Genomic DNA, 16,586 nt, shown 5'->3' on the forward strand with positions numbered 1-16,586 from the left:
TCACCAGGCGCCGTTCGGTTGGATGTGGTTCAGGTCCCAGTAATGCTCGCCGAAGCCACCCTTTTTGTCGGCCCACTTTACCTGCCGTGAGAAGCAGTGTTGTAGATTAGCAAAGGAATAGCAGGGATGTGGAAGTGTGTTCGGGTTACTTTTTTCTGAAACACCCCATCACCGTGCAAATCGCGCTCGAGCTGCTCTAGGTAGTGTCGATCGTTGCCTCGTCTTAACCCGGCCGTGTACGAACCATCACCGAACATCTCTAAGAATCTACGGTGCGAAAGGAGATAGACGTGATGTTAGCTGATTGTTAGTTAATTAGCAACTCAGAATTAACAACAACAATCCCGAAGATCACCACAAAAGGCTCTTGTTAATTGTCAGTACAACAACTACGACTTCTAACAAATCGGTAGCTTTACTTTGCCTTGATGCCTATGATTCTGGTGATCCTGGCGCTCGTATCGTTCCTCCCAACCATCATTCGACTCAAACAGATGGCCAAACTCCAGCTCCAGGGGTGACTTTTGCAGCTGAAACGTATCTCTTCAGATGGCGTTCTAATTAGTCCTCGAGATCTCATAATTCCCCCTCACACGTTACTTACTGAAAGTACTGATTGCTCTGCGGAACATTGTCCTGTCGAACGGTGGCAGGATCATTCGCATCCCCATCTGTGCGTTCGTACGCGAACACCTGCGGATCAGACTCCTCATAGCGTCTCGGACTGTCGGCTGATCGTGTCCTGCGTCTGATCGGTTTCCGTTGCTTAATCCTGTTCGATTCCCGCTCGATGTCGAACACCTCCACGTCATCTCGCACGTACCGTGGTCCACCAGCATCCTTGCGCACCTTCTGGTAGTTGAACTCGTGATCCGAGTGTGCATCAATCATGCGCATTTTTGGCTGACGCACCTGAGCCCTGTACTTCCGCTTCCGTTTGAGGCAACAATCTTCGGCCGCGTTTGGGTGACGTAACGGCGTTGTCCGTTCGGCTTCTGGTTCCATGTAAGCGGCCGTATCCACGTGGAGTCGTCTCCTGTTGTACTCCTCCACAGGATCTTCACCTTTCACGTAGCTCGGATAATAGTACACGGTGTTTAGTTCGGCTTGAGGTGAGGGTGCAATCAGTTCAACGTCACGCAGGAAGCTCCCAACGGCACCGGAAGCTCTCGGACATTCCCAAAGGATCACGATCACCGCCACGAGGACGAAAGCGTAACGCACCGTCGGCATCCTTGAAGTGGTTTATCCTTCATGCAATCGTATCACAATCTATTCCCGCGCTTGCACACCCAACACGACCCATACTGATCGTGGTAGTGAGTATGCAAATGATTTTTATACGACGTCCGCTAGTGTAAGACGTGATCGGTAAGCTGGATTCGCACCCGTTCCGACCGACGTGCTCCCGGGGAGTTTTTTTTCTTTCGAGGGGTTTTGCTCTCGTCCAATGAGCCGGAAAAAAGTGGAACAAATCTGGCACGGATTGTGTCACGGTGCAGGCGGTTGTTGCTTTGCATGCGGTTAATGTGACGAATAATCATCGCCAACTGGCGCTGTGATTGCATCACACTCTAACGGAGCTGTTGTTTTATCCGTTTGTTGAAGAAAATATCAACCAAATGCCTAAAGCTCCATCCGTTTTGAAGCGGGAAGCATTCTGCACGTGGCTGGATGCGTTCGGAAAATTGGGAAAAAATCATCAAAACATTTCTGGAATCCAGCACATCGCTGAGTCGCGTGCTCCCGCAGCAACAGCCCGGCACGAGCGCCATGTTAGAGCATCACGCGGAAGTACGTTCGCTTCATTACGGCTCTGGTTCCACCATTAGCCTTGCCCGGTTCGCCGTAATCCGTAAAAATGGCATCGAATGGTGCTGGTGGGTTTTGTTTTACCGCTCGTTGGCCCCTTGGCAAAATGAAACGGAAAACGACCGCTTGTTGGCACCTTTCCAGCTGATTCCGTTCCGTACCGTGCCGCTTGCCGGATTTTCCAACACAAATGGGGGAAAAATCGCCATCAAAATAATCACCACCACCGCGCTGGTGGCGCGCTTTCGTGTGCATCCGTTTTTCGGTCGATTTTTTTTTCCCACGTGCTCCGTACGTCCGTTGAGGTTGCGGTTTGCTTGTGTTGCTGCTTCTTTTTCTTCTGGTGCGGTTGGAGCGGATGCTTTTCTTGCCTTTTCTCCAAACCCAATCAGGTGCGGTTTTACTTTCATTAGTTGGTTGCCGCTGTTTTCTTACTTGATCACCCCTTCTCTGCTTAATTTTTGGTTACGATTTAACGTTCGATCGAACTTCCGGTCCCGAAATAGACGATCGCAAACGCCACGGACGCCGGTGAGGTAACGGCACACAATTCGACGCCGTTACTGTTGTCTGAATCGATCGGTGAGGGAAATCTCAATCCACTGATCGAAGATCATGGTGAAGCGAAAATGCACCAATTTTGCGGCTCCCTGTGGGCAAAGTAAATCAAGCAACCAACCCGAAAGACGGTAGATAACGAAAGGGAAGCAAACGTAACAGAAATGGGTGAAAATAAACATGCAACCGCAGTGCAATGGAGAGGAGAAAAAAAAACGACTAATAGTCACGTGCCAAACGTACAGCCCAAGACACGTGCCAGAGTTGTATCTATAAATAAATCGATCACTCCGTCGCGTGGCTTCCGTCTGTGATTGATTGTCAACCAGGGTGGAGCCGTGGTCCTATGCTACGTGCCTTGTCAACTTCTGTTCAGCCATGACGCGATCGTACCATCTGCTGCTAGCGTTGGTTTGTCTGCTGCTAATACAACCGACGATCGGGCGCAAAGGTAAGCATTAGCCGTCCCCGGAAGCGTCCGCTTGGCCGTCTTTCCGGCGATGATCGCCAAAAGGTTAATAAATCTTTCCCACCAACCATCACCATCGAATTGTTGGGCAATCTTTACCCCGCGTGGTAGCTTGGGGCAAACCATCCAGCGGCACCGAAAGGAACCCCCGTGAGGACGATCGTACGGGGCGCGTACGGACACATATGGCCGCCGGTTTCATCGACGATCGACCGGTGCAAAGGGAGGCGCCACCGCGGTGGTGGTCTGAAGGAAAAGCAACAGAGGCTGCCGGAAGCCAACGGAAGACGCCGGTCCGGGGGACAAGCGGGCCGGTTCACACTTACATAAAAACGGACAAAAACGCCAACTTTAAGTGGGGCGTGCGGCACTTTGTAGGGAAAGCGTACGCCCGGTGAGAGGAGTCGCGTTGGGGGCGGACGCGAGCAAATGGGGAGAGTGTGGAAGGAAAAGTGCATCCGCCGGTACACACGCACGCGCGCACACGCTGGGTCGGCTGAGTAGGCCGGTGATTTTGTGCTTCTTTTGCACCGATGGTTACTACGATGCGCACGCCGGATGGATTGATGAGCATAATGACGAGCAGCGAAATGGGTAATTTCACTAATTTCATTGCAAAACCGAGGTAATTCGATCAAAGTGTACCCCACAAACGTCCGGTAATCGGTACGAATAAAGATTGTTTGGTTCCGGAGAGGAGAAAATGCAAACGCGTTTGACATGTCATTTGAGTGGCGCATTCATACAACTATGGAAATAAATGTCTAAAGTTAATTTCATCCCATCGCTAGCCAAACTGTTCAAATTAACTGCTTAATTTGATCAACTCATGTATGCGTTCGAAACGGAAGAGTTTTTGATTAAGATCCATAGGTTCACTGAAGCACAAATGAATGAATGCCGATTGCACGCTTGATTCGGTTGGAAATTGAAACCGTCATCAGATTAGACCTCAACCGACCGTTTCCTTGAATGGCTCCGTGATGCACAGCTGTGCAATAAAAATCCAAATCGCCCCGAAATCGCTGCCGGACCAGCATTCGTGCGACTTCCCGCATGCAGTATGCAAATGAGCAATAACCCGTTCCGTGAAACGGCCAAACTGCGCCGTTTCCCACGATCGAATTCTCCGCATCCGCCACGGCTCGGTCATCTCGGAAAAGGGACACCTTTAATGATCGGTCGGCAGAGACAGGAGCAATGATGAAACTTAAAAAAAAATATCATCGTAAAATAAGAACTCCATACACATCAAGCGCCCATCTCCGGGCCCGAGACAATCCGAGCTGTCCCGTGTGTGGTCGAAAAGTAGCCAGTCCAGTTTTCCACCCCAGCCGATTTTTTTCGGCACCATTTCCCGCGACACCCAGAAGACCGGTTTGGACAACGGATGCCCTCTTCTGCCGGTTGGGCGCACCCTTCGTTGGGCCAGTTTCATTCGACCGTCCCAGTTCGGACCAGAAGGGGTTAGCGAAGCCGTCTTTAGATGCGCCCGACGAACGGTCGAGGAAATTGGTGGCCCGAAACTGGAAAGGTCATCAACGAATTTCCGCTCCGTTGTGCCGGAGGAAAAGGGGCTTGCCGAAATTTACGAGCCCTCGCGAGCCCGGCCTCTGTGTGTGAGGTCCTGAATAGAGCAAAGGATTAGATCGTCACCGGGACAGGGGCCAGAGACGGCCAGACCGGGGGAAGAAAGGACGGAACATTTGTTTTGATTTGATTATCAAGAGCGATATGCTTTGGTGCGAATGATCAGATAAAATGCCGCAGGAGAGATTTGAAGATAGAAGTCGATTTTGTTAGAGTTAGTTCTAGGATTTGCTATACAATTTAGAAGACTGGAACATATTTCTTTATGTTGGGAGTCTATTGAGAATTCGAAAATATTTAGTTGATTATTGATTTATTACTCAAATATTGCTTGTAGATTATCAAATACTCAAATATCGGTCGATTGATATTAGAAATTTGAATATTTTTAAGTATCATCGTGCATTTAGTATCAGGATATTATACAGAACATTAGGTATTATGCCGCATAGAACACATATACATGGAATAGAATTTTGCCCCAAACGATCAGCCCAGATCTACCACAGAAGAAAAAAAAATCATCATTCCTCCATGCAGATCATACTACCCTTCGCTTCCTGAAACCTCGTTCGCACAACCTGACACCCGCCTAGCTGCTGTCCAAACCGGTTTAGTTCCCACCGGAACTCGTGAAACATTTTCTCACCATCAAAGGGTCACCGAACGGTCTGGCGGAACTGGGAGATGATACATTGAGATAAAACCCTCATGGATTCGCCAATCACTCACTGACTCGCGCACCATCCCTGCCATTCGGCCCCAGGGTGCGAGTTTTCCCGGTCGCGTCCCGGTACCATTCCGATACGGGTCAGCCCGGCGTCGCCGGAATGCGGGTTAGTGTGTGAACATTTCTCTGGACAGCAATCCGACGCACGCTGGTCGAGCAGGATCGGAACCGGTTTGACCGGTCCCGGGGCTGGCTAGTCGTTAGGACGAGGGCCGTCTCCCTTTTTTTCCGCCCTGAGAGGTTTTCCTCAGGCGCATCATCGCGGATGACCAGACACAAAAGGATAACACCGTCCGGATGGGCGACCAATCGGTCGGGCAACCCCTTTTTCGCATCAACAGGTAGCGCAAGCTGGGATGGTGCGATGCTTTTTTATTCTTCCCTTGATTTGTTCCCCTCGCAGAGGAAAGGGTTGCGAGTGTCCTTTGCATACGGGCAGCGGTGCTAGGGCAAGGATTAGCGGAACAACGTTGAGTCGGACCCGGGGAAAGAACTCATGTCGATGTCATTCCGTTCACATGCATTCGGTCCCTTCGGAACGTGCTGGAATTCGAGGTCCGTACGATGGTCATACGCATTTCGTACGGTGGTAGAACCGGAGAAGGGAAAGGACGAGTTTAATGAGTCAACGCTAGGAGCGATTCGTGCGGAATTTATGGGAGGAAAGATTATTATTTGCTTAGTGCAGTGATTGCGCAAATCTACACCGGTTTCGGTTGGAGAATCGGTTCACAGGAGTTGTTCTTGTGACGGGAAAGGAACGGTATAACGTTCGGAAGAATAAAGAACGTCACGCTAGCGATCGACAAAGCGATTCTATTGCGTTCACCTGGGAATGAAAGATACATTTGAACGAGGAAAAACGTTTGCTTTGCAACGTATGTAAAACAGGACGTGAATGTCAGAAAATTAGCACGAACGCCGGAAAACATGTTTAATAAAATTGAAAATTCACCCACTTTTCTCAGGGACTCGATGTGTGATCTTACTTTATTTGTTTTGAAATATTTATACAATCAATGAAGTACATTTGGTATATTCGTAAAATAGTTAATAATCCGTTTTGATCGTGCCTGATAATCTAGCTCGTACATGCTGCAATAGGTACGATAAACGTGTAAGATATTGTTTATGTTTTAGATTAGATTTATGCAATATGATTCCCATACTCTTCCCCACGATCGCTCTCGATGTCTTCTGTCTTGTTCGACTCCAACCGGGCTCGATCATAGCTGCAATATATTCATATTTATTTTCATTCACACAAACTAAGCACACGAATAAGTAAGCGACTACTAGAAGCATATTGCACAATCGATCGTTCGATCACTAGCATTCCTAAATACAACTGATCATCGGATCGGCACCATTTATGGTTGCTTTCTTACGACTACTATTATTACGTACGTTACGCATTCGAGAAGGAACATTTGGCCGCTGCTTCTGTTCTCCCGCCGTGCGCCTCGGCGTGGAACGACCCAACGCGCCTGGAAGGTAGGCAATCGGCCTTACACCAAACCAACGCACGATCAGCCTCGATCGTCAAAGCCTTGGGGGCTCCACGCGGTGGCACAACGGGGGGAAGTAAAATGACGTAACTCAAGGTTTTTGGACAACATGAATGAAACTATTCTGCCCTGCATTAAACGGGTATAGCTTGCTAAGGACGACGTTACAGCCACTGGAATAGTGGGGTCGTATGTTTGACGTCAGTATAGTTTAAACACACAGCTGCACGACTATAGATAATGATCAGTTTTTTTTCTGGTAAATGTAATGCCCTTAAACTGCCTGTCTAACACTAACGCTAATCGAGTAAAGTTTAGCGTACTTCTACGCGAATTCGTGCTGCAGATTCCCCTTTTTTTGCTGCCACATTATGCCACAACACTAACGAGTTCACGGTGAGACGAACGACAACGAGTTACGGCTATGAAGATAAATGGTACAACTAGCTAGAGCAAATGATTCCTTCCGGTGAGTGTGATGATTCGCTCACCACAGGATACGTAGACCTTTTCTGTTCAAACTTCCACATGACGCACGCAGGAGCGTCCGCATCGAGCGGTCAACGCGAAGCGACTAAAGGATGACCGCCTGGAACAGCGTCCCGAGCAATCCGCTCGGGCTGAAGCCGTTCGGTCGTTCGTTGCGGTCACTGCTGCAACCGGTACGGTCCAGCTTCAGCTGACCGATCCGTACCAGCAGCTGTTCGGCTGATGGCGGTTGGTTGTCGCCTTCGGCTAGCCAAGCCCGGCTGCTACCACCCGGGAAAAGGGTTGACCGCAAGAAACCGGATTCACGTAAGGCAATGAAAAGCGTACAGGAAAAATTAATCCACAGCGTTCGAAAGGCGGGAATGTAAAAAGCGGGAATGTGAGAAAGAAACAAATGGCAGGATGGTGTATGTTGGTGCACTTACTCTTCGTTCCGTGTGTGGCAGGACACCACCTTGAATTTGGCCGTTTTCCAACGTGAACAACCCATCTCGCGAGTTCCTGAGGAGTCACCATGAGAGTCGTTAGTGACCGTTAGTGGGGAAACCGTTCAGGACCTTCACGGGTCTTTGAATTACCTGCTTTAAGGATGTTGCTTTGCAAAAGAAAAAGTCGAAAGGCCTTCCGATTTAGCCGCAGCACACGTCCGATGACGGTTAAAATCTGTGCATAAATAAACCCAGAAAATCCGTTGGAATCACAAGGAAACGCACACGTGCACACACAAACACACACACACACGTACACACTGGGGTGAGCCAAAAAACGGCCAACGGCCAAATCGGACCGGTAGCAGTGGCAGCGTGGCCCCGAGTGTTCGCAGCATCCACGCTGGCTGGGCCGTGTACGTGAACTTTTCGCGCGCTCGTGCGTTAAAAAGGCGACAGCTTCCTCCGCAAAAAAGCCCTGATTGTACCCCTTTTTCCCGGGTTCGGTACGCGGGTGGGTTTTCCTTCGTGTGCGACCGGGAAGGCACGAGCGCGCCGTCTCGAAGAAGCCGAAAAATTGAGCCGAAAAATTTCGAAGAAATTTACGGCACCGAAGCCGCCGGAGCGGGCGCGCTGGGTGGGCATTTTCTTATCCTTTCGCTCCGCGTTATGTACGGTTGGTTTGGAAAAGTGCGCGCACGAAAATAAGAAAGCCCCGCCACCCACGCCCGCGTGGACCTCCCCTCGCTAATACATAAGCACGAAGGCGCACCGTTTCGGGCTGTGGTTTTCCTTTTTGGGAGGCAGAAAAAAAACATACGAGCGCGCGCGCATTTTTTTGGAAAATCCCAGCTGCGGTGATTTTCCTTCTAGATCGTTTTGGACATTAGGATTTTTTTATCCTTTGCATATTGCTCCGAATAAATGAAAAACCAAGTTGCACATCACGTTCAACGCAAAAAGCGAGAATTAACCACAGATCTTGTACGCAACTCGCGACTTCAGTTGCCTTCATTTTCTTCCCTAGCTCAAGGCACAGACAGAGCCTGCTGAGGATATAGGGTCTATTTATTTTTTTTTTTCGTTGACGTTCTCTTTCCCATCTTCCCTCGGCATTACGCCCGGGGCGTAAAATAAAATGCCGCGATTGGATGCTACGCACGCAAACGCAAGCGCGCGCGGGCACCACGCGACGGGGAGGAAAAATTCGCGCGCGCGATATTACAACATCACGTCTCTTTCTTGCGTGACACCAGGAGCCTTAAGAAACGCAGCGTAAGACCGATAGAGCGAGAGAGAGAGCGAGAGAGCTGCGAGCACGCTGGTGCGCGCACACGCGCGAGATGGCGATACACATTAAAAAGGCTTCCCAATCTAGGGAGGCTTTGCTTCGTCCTTGCCCGCGTGACGTCGACGAGATGGTAAAAAGAAAGCGCGCGCGCTCCTCGCGAGACACCGAGCGGCAGGAAAAACTTCGGAAATCCGAAGAAAAATCCACACCTCCCCGGCATCCCCTAGTGGTGTGGAGGAAACACGCCACCAAAGAAAAAGGCGGAGCTAGCGCAGGATTTTAGCACACGCGCAAGGACCTTTGCCCGTGCAAGGATACCACGGAGCTGCTGGAGAGGGTTTCTTAGCGCTTGCCGAAGACGTTTCGAGCGAAACCGGAGCCTTTCTTCGGGTGCGCCGGTTCGGTTTTAGTACAACGGCCCTACACCTCAACCGGGGAAAACCCTTTTTCCGATGGGACAGGGTAGAGTGGCCGTTTCCTTGGGTGGTGTTGGGTTTTTTTTCTCTCCTATTCGTCGTTCTTTCCCGCTTCACGCACGGCACGGTGTAAATGGAAAAAGGGTTGCGCGTCCTTTTCGTCCTGCTGGCACCCTTCGCCCGTGTGCCTGAGGATCCTTGCTGGGACTCTTTGGTAGCGCGAACCGTTAGGAAAACCCACGTCCGTCCCGCCTCTGGTTTGCCAGCTCGTGTGTGTGTGTGTGTGTGTGTACGGGCGTACATAAGCCACTACCCTTGTTTGGCGCAAGTGGGACTTTTAAATTTTAAAAGGATTTTCCCGCGACTCACCCAACCCAACCCAAGTCACGGGTGCTGTTGGGTAGTTTGGGTCCTTAAGGAGGCAGGTCTCTTTCCCTCTCGTTGGCACACACACACACACACACTCACGCACGCGAGGTATCCTCGGGTGCGTGCGTGCGTCCGTGCCGAGGACGTATTTTAAAGGGACTCCCGGGTTGGTGCACGCGAACGGTTTCGGTGAAAGTCGGGGTTTGGAAAAATTTAAATCCCACCCAGCCCGCCATCAGGCGCCCTCCGCGTCTCGGTCGCTTTCCACGACACCGGCGAACCGAACCCGCCGAAGGAATGCACGTCCCAGTCTCGTACGAGGTTTACTCAAGTCAGCACAAGCCCGCAAGGACGAGATCGCTCGTACGCAAGGATTCACGTCACTGTGGTCGCGTCAGCTGCAACACGTGGTTTTTGGGTTTGCTTGCGAGGTGATTCGAGGCTTCCGGTTTTCTTGAAGTGACGGGGGTTTTGCTGGACAGACCGGACCTTTCGGCCACCGGACATCGTCGAGCCGCACGTGCCGTTCGTGTTCGTCCTTCGACCGAGCGGAAGTGAACCGGAACGCACTCGGACGAGTGTGTATTAGTGCGCCTCCGGTGTGTGGTGTGAGTGCGAGCGATTTAAAAGTGTGCGAAGTGAAAGTGGTCAGTCTCGGGCAGATCAATCAGGAGCCGGGTCGAGGTCGAGGTCAGCGTCCGGCTGGCTTGCATGCGTCCTCGAGGAACTATTGCGCGTTTTTCTCCCCAGTTAAAGGGCTGCCAGACGGGGCGCGAGCAGTGAACAGAGTACAGGTAAGAAAAGTTCTTCACCGGAACTCGTTTTGTTAGTGGCGTGCTGGTGATCGTTTTGTGGGGTGTATTTAAACCTATCGTAGCAGGCTGTGTGTTTTTGTTTGCTTGATTCTCCGCACTCTCTCCTGTGTTATTTACATCAGATTCATACTTTAAATCTGTTATTTACACTTTAAAGCTTACCTTTTCTTCAGTTTGATAAAACTGAAAGAAACTTAGCTATTTCTTCTTTTGAATTACCTATTAGTCTACTTGTTTGAGTTTACATTTTACAAAAGTGTGTAGTGTGCTTTCCGCTTTATGTATTTTGTGATTTGAGCTATTAATTGTTCTTTACCTATACCTGTGTTAATTTTACTCGAGATCAGTGCTGATTAATTTCTACGATTCAAAATAAAATCTTTCACGCATCTGTTATCATAATCAATTCTTTACTTTTTTGGTTCAAAAATTCTCTTAAATGTTTTGAGCCATATTATCAACACTAGGTGGAAAATAGTGGATATACTTTTGGTGGATGAAGTTTACGATATTACATTCTCCCTTCGGTCGTTAGTTTTTTTTCTCATTTACATTACACAGTGCTTTCAGGCATGTGCCGTTAACTTACTTTCTCAACCCTCTATGTACACTCGAGTCACCGTTCTGAAGGGTCGAAAAAAAGTGCTGCCTTCTTTCGGTAGCCGTTCCGAGGGGTAACAATTAATATGAGCAATTACCGGTGCGTTCAGCGTTTTTTTTTACATAAAGCCAGAAGCGCTTGCCCTGCGATATCCTTTCTTTCTCCTGCGTCCGCACGTTAGAAGGCACCAATGAAGAAAAGAAAAACGAAACAAAAATAGAATCATGCTGGATCGCATTTTTTTTTGCTGCTCTGCATTTTATCTCCAATTATATAGTAACAATTGCCAAATTAGATTAGAAAACATAATTATCGATCGCGTAGTCGCTGCGGTGCGCGAGGGCACGCGCCAGCTGCGTTGGAATGAGTTCCTCGTCGGTCGATCCGAAATGCCTATTGTCTTGTTGCCGTTTATTTGTCGTCCATGGTCGTTCCTGTGTCCTTCGTATGCTTGAAGAAATGGTTCACCGAACCGCTTTTGCAAATCATATCAAGCTTAATCAACCAATGAAAACAATAATTGACTCGCAGTAAGGAGCACGACAAGCGGAATGGTCGGCGAATGGCGGCCAGGATTCGGTCAGGATTTCGTCCGCAACATCGCCCGTTCCGTTCCGTTCGTTACCTCCGTTTGAATGTGTGAGAGTAGTTCTTAATTTTTTGATCTTTTACGTTCGTTCGCGAAATCAGGCATTGTTTTTTCTTCCTCAATAAGTGTTCGCACGCGAATCAACATGCTCCTGGCCTGGTGTCCTTCGTCGCTCGTCGTTCTCACAGAAAAAGAAAATAAAACGTCTTACTGTCTAAGGCTGCTGTCGCCAGCGATTCGAGTGGGGTCGTTTTTCCCACCCTACTCCCGGTGGGTGGGGTGGGAAAAACGCGCGCCCCGAATCGAGCTGCACTAGATTAGTTTCGATTTCGTTCACTTCTGGTGTTCGCTTGGGGTGTGTTGCTTATTTGGTTTGTTGGCTTGTATTCGTATTTGGCCTCTTAGCGGCCTTTAGTTGCTCTTCGATTGATCGATTAATTGTGCCCTTTGCCGGCGGGGCACGTTCCCGGTTGCGCCTGAGGCTCGGCCGTTATCCTCCGGGATCCTGGGGCGTCGTTCGTGACTGCGCAGTCGTTTGCCCCACGCGTGGATGTTTCGCTACCGGGACCGCGAGCCGTGTCCGTGTGACAACGAATTAATCGATGAATCAAATTTTTAATCTTCTTATAATCACTCAGTTACTCTGCTGTTCTTTTTTTTTTTGTTCGAAGCTACTTTGTCGCCTCGTTTTCGTCCTTTTTACGTTCTTTATCTAATGTATCGCTAATCTTAGGGGAGCACTTAGCGTTCGCCCTCTCTTTTATCCGTTTTTTCTTTGGTGCTATTTTTTAATTTAAATTGCATCATAGCGCTATCACAAGGGTGTTGTTACGCGGTTTCAGGTAAACATGCTGCTGGGCAGGGCGGAGTCCCTTAGCTAGCCATAGACAGCTCCCTACGGGGTCAAGCGTACCTATGCGCGCTCTCCTGGGAACGTTTGGGGCTGGAACGCGTGGCTAGACGGTTGGCGTGGCGTGGCGTGTTGTGAGGCATTTGGCGGGGTGCAGCTAAAGGTGGACATTAGGCTCGGAAGTTCACGGGCTTTACTCTGGCTCGTTCATTCGCAGGCGCGCAAAGTCCTCGAACACGATGTTGTCGTCATCGTCGGCGTAGTGCGAGTTCTCGTAACGATGACGCTCTATCGACTTCATCTTCTTCAGCGCATTCACACGCTCCCGCTCGACGGTTCCTGTTTTGTGGGGAAGCACCAGAGTGTTAGCAGAAGATCGTTCTATCATGGGGTAGGGGTACATCAGGCCTCTTACCAGGTGCCGGGTTCATCAGCTTGAAGGGCACATCCGTCTGCAGCTCACCACCGAGCGTGCCGCAGTTCAGCTTCACACGCAGCGAGTACGAGATGACGATACCCATCGCATCCGTAGGACACTTGCCCTCACCGATGATCGTGGATGAGGCGAGGTTCACGTCATCCTCCTTCAGATGGCCGTCCAGTGCGATGCCCCGTCGGTCCTTGTTGCTTGACGCGAGCGGCACAAGGAAGAAGGACTTCGTGAAGCTGGCCCCAGGCGTGATCGGGCAGCCTTCACGAGTCTCCAGCGAGGCAATGTGTTTGCTGAATTGGGCGTTGACCATCGTGACCTGCAAGGAAGAGTCGGGCACTTGTGCTAGAGAGCTAGATCAAAGAGGCAACACCAGCGTCAACTCACCTCACAATGCTGCACAACGAAGCACTTGATGCTCTTGACGGTCTTGCGGGAGTTGTTCGTGACGACGATGTTAGCGGCGATCTTCTCACCGTGGTAGTAGATCTCACGATCGAGCGTCACCTCGAGGTTGATCTTGCCCTGCGAGAAGGTGAAACCCTTGCTGACGAGCGATGAGGGCAGACGACGGCCACGGGACGCCGGAGCGTACTGCAGCTTCTTGATCAGCAGCATGACGGCACTGCGCTTGTGGCCCTTGTCGCTCTCATCCTCGCCAACGTGCGCCTTGATCGCGTACTCCACACCGAGCGGTTTGCCCTGATCGTCTTCACCGGCCTGCAGCGTAACCGAGCTTGGCGCCATGGTCGGGAAATGGAAGGTGAACGGGAAAGCGTTCTTGCCCAGCTTCTTGACCAGACGCTCCTGCATCGGTGTCATCTCCATGTTGGCGTTCTCCATCGGATAGATCTGCTCCTTCGTCAGGACCATCTCCTTGGAGAACTTCACACCCATCACCTCATCCTCTTCGCGACCGTAGCGGTAGGTGGTGATGAGCTGCAACGAAAACGAATTGGAAGGCGTCAGAATCATTTGCACAAATCACCAATACATGGGGGAAAGAATTCGCGATTTAATAACGTTTCTATCACAAGTCACCGGAAGGCCTTTCTAAGCACGTTAACAAACATTTGGACATTTACAGGAAGTATTCAATAATTTTCTCGCTCTTCATCACAACCTAGTAGGTTGTTGATTGTCATAGAACCACAAGAATGAACCATTTGGGTGGGAAAATAGAATCACGGGACTCGCTTGAAGATAGCTCTCAACGAACCTGCCCGAAGACCTTGCGGCCTCGCAGGTACTCCTCATCCAGCACGATGACGCCATCGATCGGATCACAGTAGTCCGTGTGGTCGATGAAGTCTCGCTTGCCGAGATAGACGGTCAGCTTGCCATTCGGTGCGGATTTTTTGAAAACTTTCACTGCGACAACCATCACTGGACGAAGTTACAACGGACGGTGATCACAAGCAAACTCGATCGGCTTAGATAACGCTCGAAATCTGTTCGCGGTGTCGGTACGACTCGAAGCTCAAACACTCAGACAAATGACACTGCTCACAAAGGTTTTTGGTCGTGACGGAATATGTCGGTTTTTTATTTTACTCCCGTTTGGCTTTTGATTTTCCTCACTCGCGACGAAAAAAGTGCTCGGCTCTGCTTTTGGGTTTGTGGTTTGAAACAACAACCAGAAGTGTGATCGAACGGTCGCGCGGAGGACAGTTTTATACCTTCCGTGTTCGCGGGCCCACCCGACACCGAAAAGGTTTCCCGGTGTGTGGAATCGATCGAAACGCTCGCCATTAACTGAATTAGCTCGGTACGTCCGTACCCTCGGTGCGGTCCGTCCCGTTCGTTTTAGCGTGCGGGAGGAAGGGCTCACTGTTGTTGAGGATTTCCCTCCCGATGCCTAATGTGCGCTTCCTTCCTTCCTGCCTTTGGTGTGGCATTATACGCAACCACAACACCACGGCCGCCCTTGGGTGCACACGCAGAACGACGGCATTACGATGCAACGGTCAGCTTGTTCTACTGAGTGTGCGAGAGAGAGAGCGAGAGAGCGAGAAAAGAAAACCCCTCTCGGTAATCCTGTTTGATGTGTTGTCCTGAAGCGTTTAGGGGTTGCGTGCTGAAGCGTTCCTTGGAAGGATGTGACGTCACGGGTACCATGTGAGTCACGTTTGCCTGGCACGCCTTCCGTAAGCGTGTACAAGCGTGCACGTCATAAGTTATTAGATGGTTGATCGAATCTTTTCTGTTAATATGATCTGCTACGGCACGATCTGGCGCTTGGTATGTCAGTACCTTTGCGTAGACTCTTTCTCCGGATGGTTTTGTGCTTTACGCAAGAACCAAATTTCGGGGTTCCAGTTTGCATAATCACATGGTACCGATGACGAACGGATTGAGCAACAGTTTCCCGCCTTTGGTTGCTCTGGTATAGTGCGCCATTCTAGGGCTTCTTTTCGCTCGGGAGCCAATATTCGTTTGTGTTACGTACCAATAGGTCGAAGCCACGAATAACTCGAACAACAACTGAGGATCACAAATAAGCACATCCACTTGGCCACTCGTAACGCGCGCGCGAATGTCAAGGTTGAACGGTGCCGGTGCTATAGAAGGGAGTCACTGAATTGACCCATCTCCCTGGTGGGGTGGATAAATTTGGCGAAATTTTAAGGCCCATTGTTCGGCACATTTGGCATACGATTCTGGACAAGTACAGCTCGGCTAGACGGGGCGTGCGATTAAGCGGAGGAACTCGCAATCGAGCAGCAAACGAGACGGATTGCGAATGCTTAATCCAATGATTGGGATTAGCCGCATTCGGTGTCTAGTGTAAGCGTTTGTTTTTTGCTTTGAGTTGTGTGAGATTTAAACAAGCAACAATTATAATGCTGCCAGGCCTTTGCAGGTGGTTAAATTAACCCAATGCAACGTCTGAAACCCCTTCATAAAAGTATATGAAGAAAATGAAAGCATAGTAAATAAAAAAAATAATTCTTCATTTCTTAAAACTTTGTCAATTTATCCCACACAACAAAAGCACTAAATCGCTATACAATACTTGCGCATTCGGAATCATCAACACGCGATGAGCCAACGCAAAACTGCGCTCTTAAACAACGTCCTCGAGAGTATGTAAAAGAAATCATCTTTTCGCCCGCAAAATCTGGCCGTTCTTTTCGCCCACTCGCTTGCAAACGGCTCAAACTACCCGGAAAACCCTCCCCGATGGTGCCGGAAAATCGATAACGCGCTGCACAAATGCATACAGCCCACATGCCCGTTGTCCGGCATTACAGAGAGGGTGACCATTTCTTTTTTTTTCTGCCACTTTCCCACACCACAAACGTCACCAATGGCATGCAACCGGGGGAGGTGCCGTGGTGAATATGTGTCCGTGCAGGATTATGCGTATTTCGAGGCCCCTTTAATGTGGCTCACTCTCTCGAGATGCATTTCTTACGATGTCCTGCCCCGGCCATCGAACCCTCGTTGGTGCGGTTTTCCACCCACTCACGCTGTCTCATTCTAACGAACGCGTTGTGGCCGATGGAATCTCGGACATCTCGGACAGATCAATCGTAAATGCGTATATGCGTTCGGTTTGGCAACGTTGCCACCCCGTTGTGCGATTCCGGCCCGGGGCAGCTAGAATCAAACTCACCACCCTCGCAAGACGCAATTTC

General features: G+C 50.0%; 3 protein-coding genes across 3 annotated transcripts; 1 reads left to right on the forward strand and 2 right to left on the reverse strand.

Annotated features, from left to right (window-relative positions):
* LOC128724824 (uncharacterized) lies at positions 1-1,233 on the reverse strand. Its single transcript, XM_053818546.1, has 3 exons — positions 605-1,233; positions 420-543; positions 1-81 (listed from the first exon to the last, which is right to left on the reverse strand). Exons 1-3 carry the CDS (start codon positions 1,231-1,233, stop codon positions 1-3), a joined length of 834 nt encoding a protein of 277 aa, XP_053674521.1.
* Positions 1,234-2,748: 1,515 nt separating this feature from the next.
* LOC128724825 (uncharacterized) lies at positions 2,749-3,237 on the forward strand. Its single transcript, XM_053818547.1, has 2 exons — positions 2,749-2,821; positions 2,951-3,237. The coding sequence occupies exons 1-2, from the start codon at positions 2,749-2,751 to the stop codon at positions 3,235-3,237; spliced, it is 360 nt and encodes a 119-aa protein (XP_053674522.1).
* Positions 3,238-11,298: 8,061 nt separating this feature from the next.
* Positions 11,299-14,554, reverse strand: LOC128727192 (arrestin homolog). Its single transcript, XM_053821072.1, has 4 exons — positions 14,165-14,554; positions 13,333-13,884; positions 12,931-13,264; positions 11,299-12,854 (listed from the first exon to the last, which is right to left on the reverse strand). Exons 1-4 carry the CDS (start codon positions 14,327-14,329, stop codon positions 12,709-12,711), a joined length of 1,197 nt encoding a protein of 398 aa, XP_053677047.1. The 5' UTR covers positions 14,330-14,554; the 3' UTR covers positions 11,299-12,708.
* Positions 14,555-16,586: the final 2,032 nt, after the last annotated feature.

The sequence above is a fragment of the Anopheles nili genome, chromosome 3 (assembly GCF_943737925.1).
Source record: "Anopheles nili chromosome 3, idAnoNiliSN_F5_01, whole genome shotgun sequence".
NCBI lineage: Eukaryota > Metazoa > Arthropoda > Insecta > Diptera > Culicidae > Anopheles > Anopheles nili.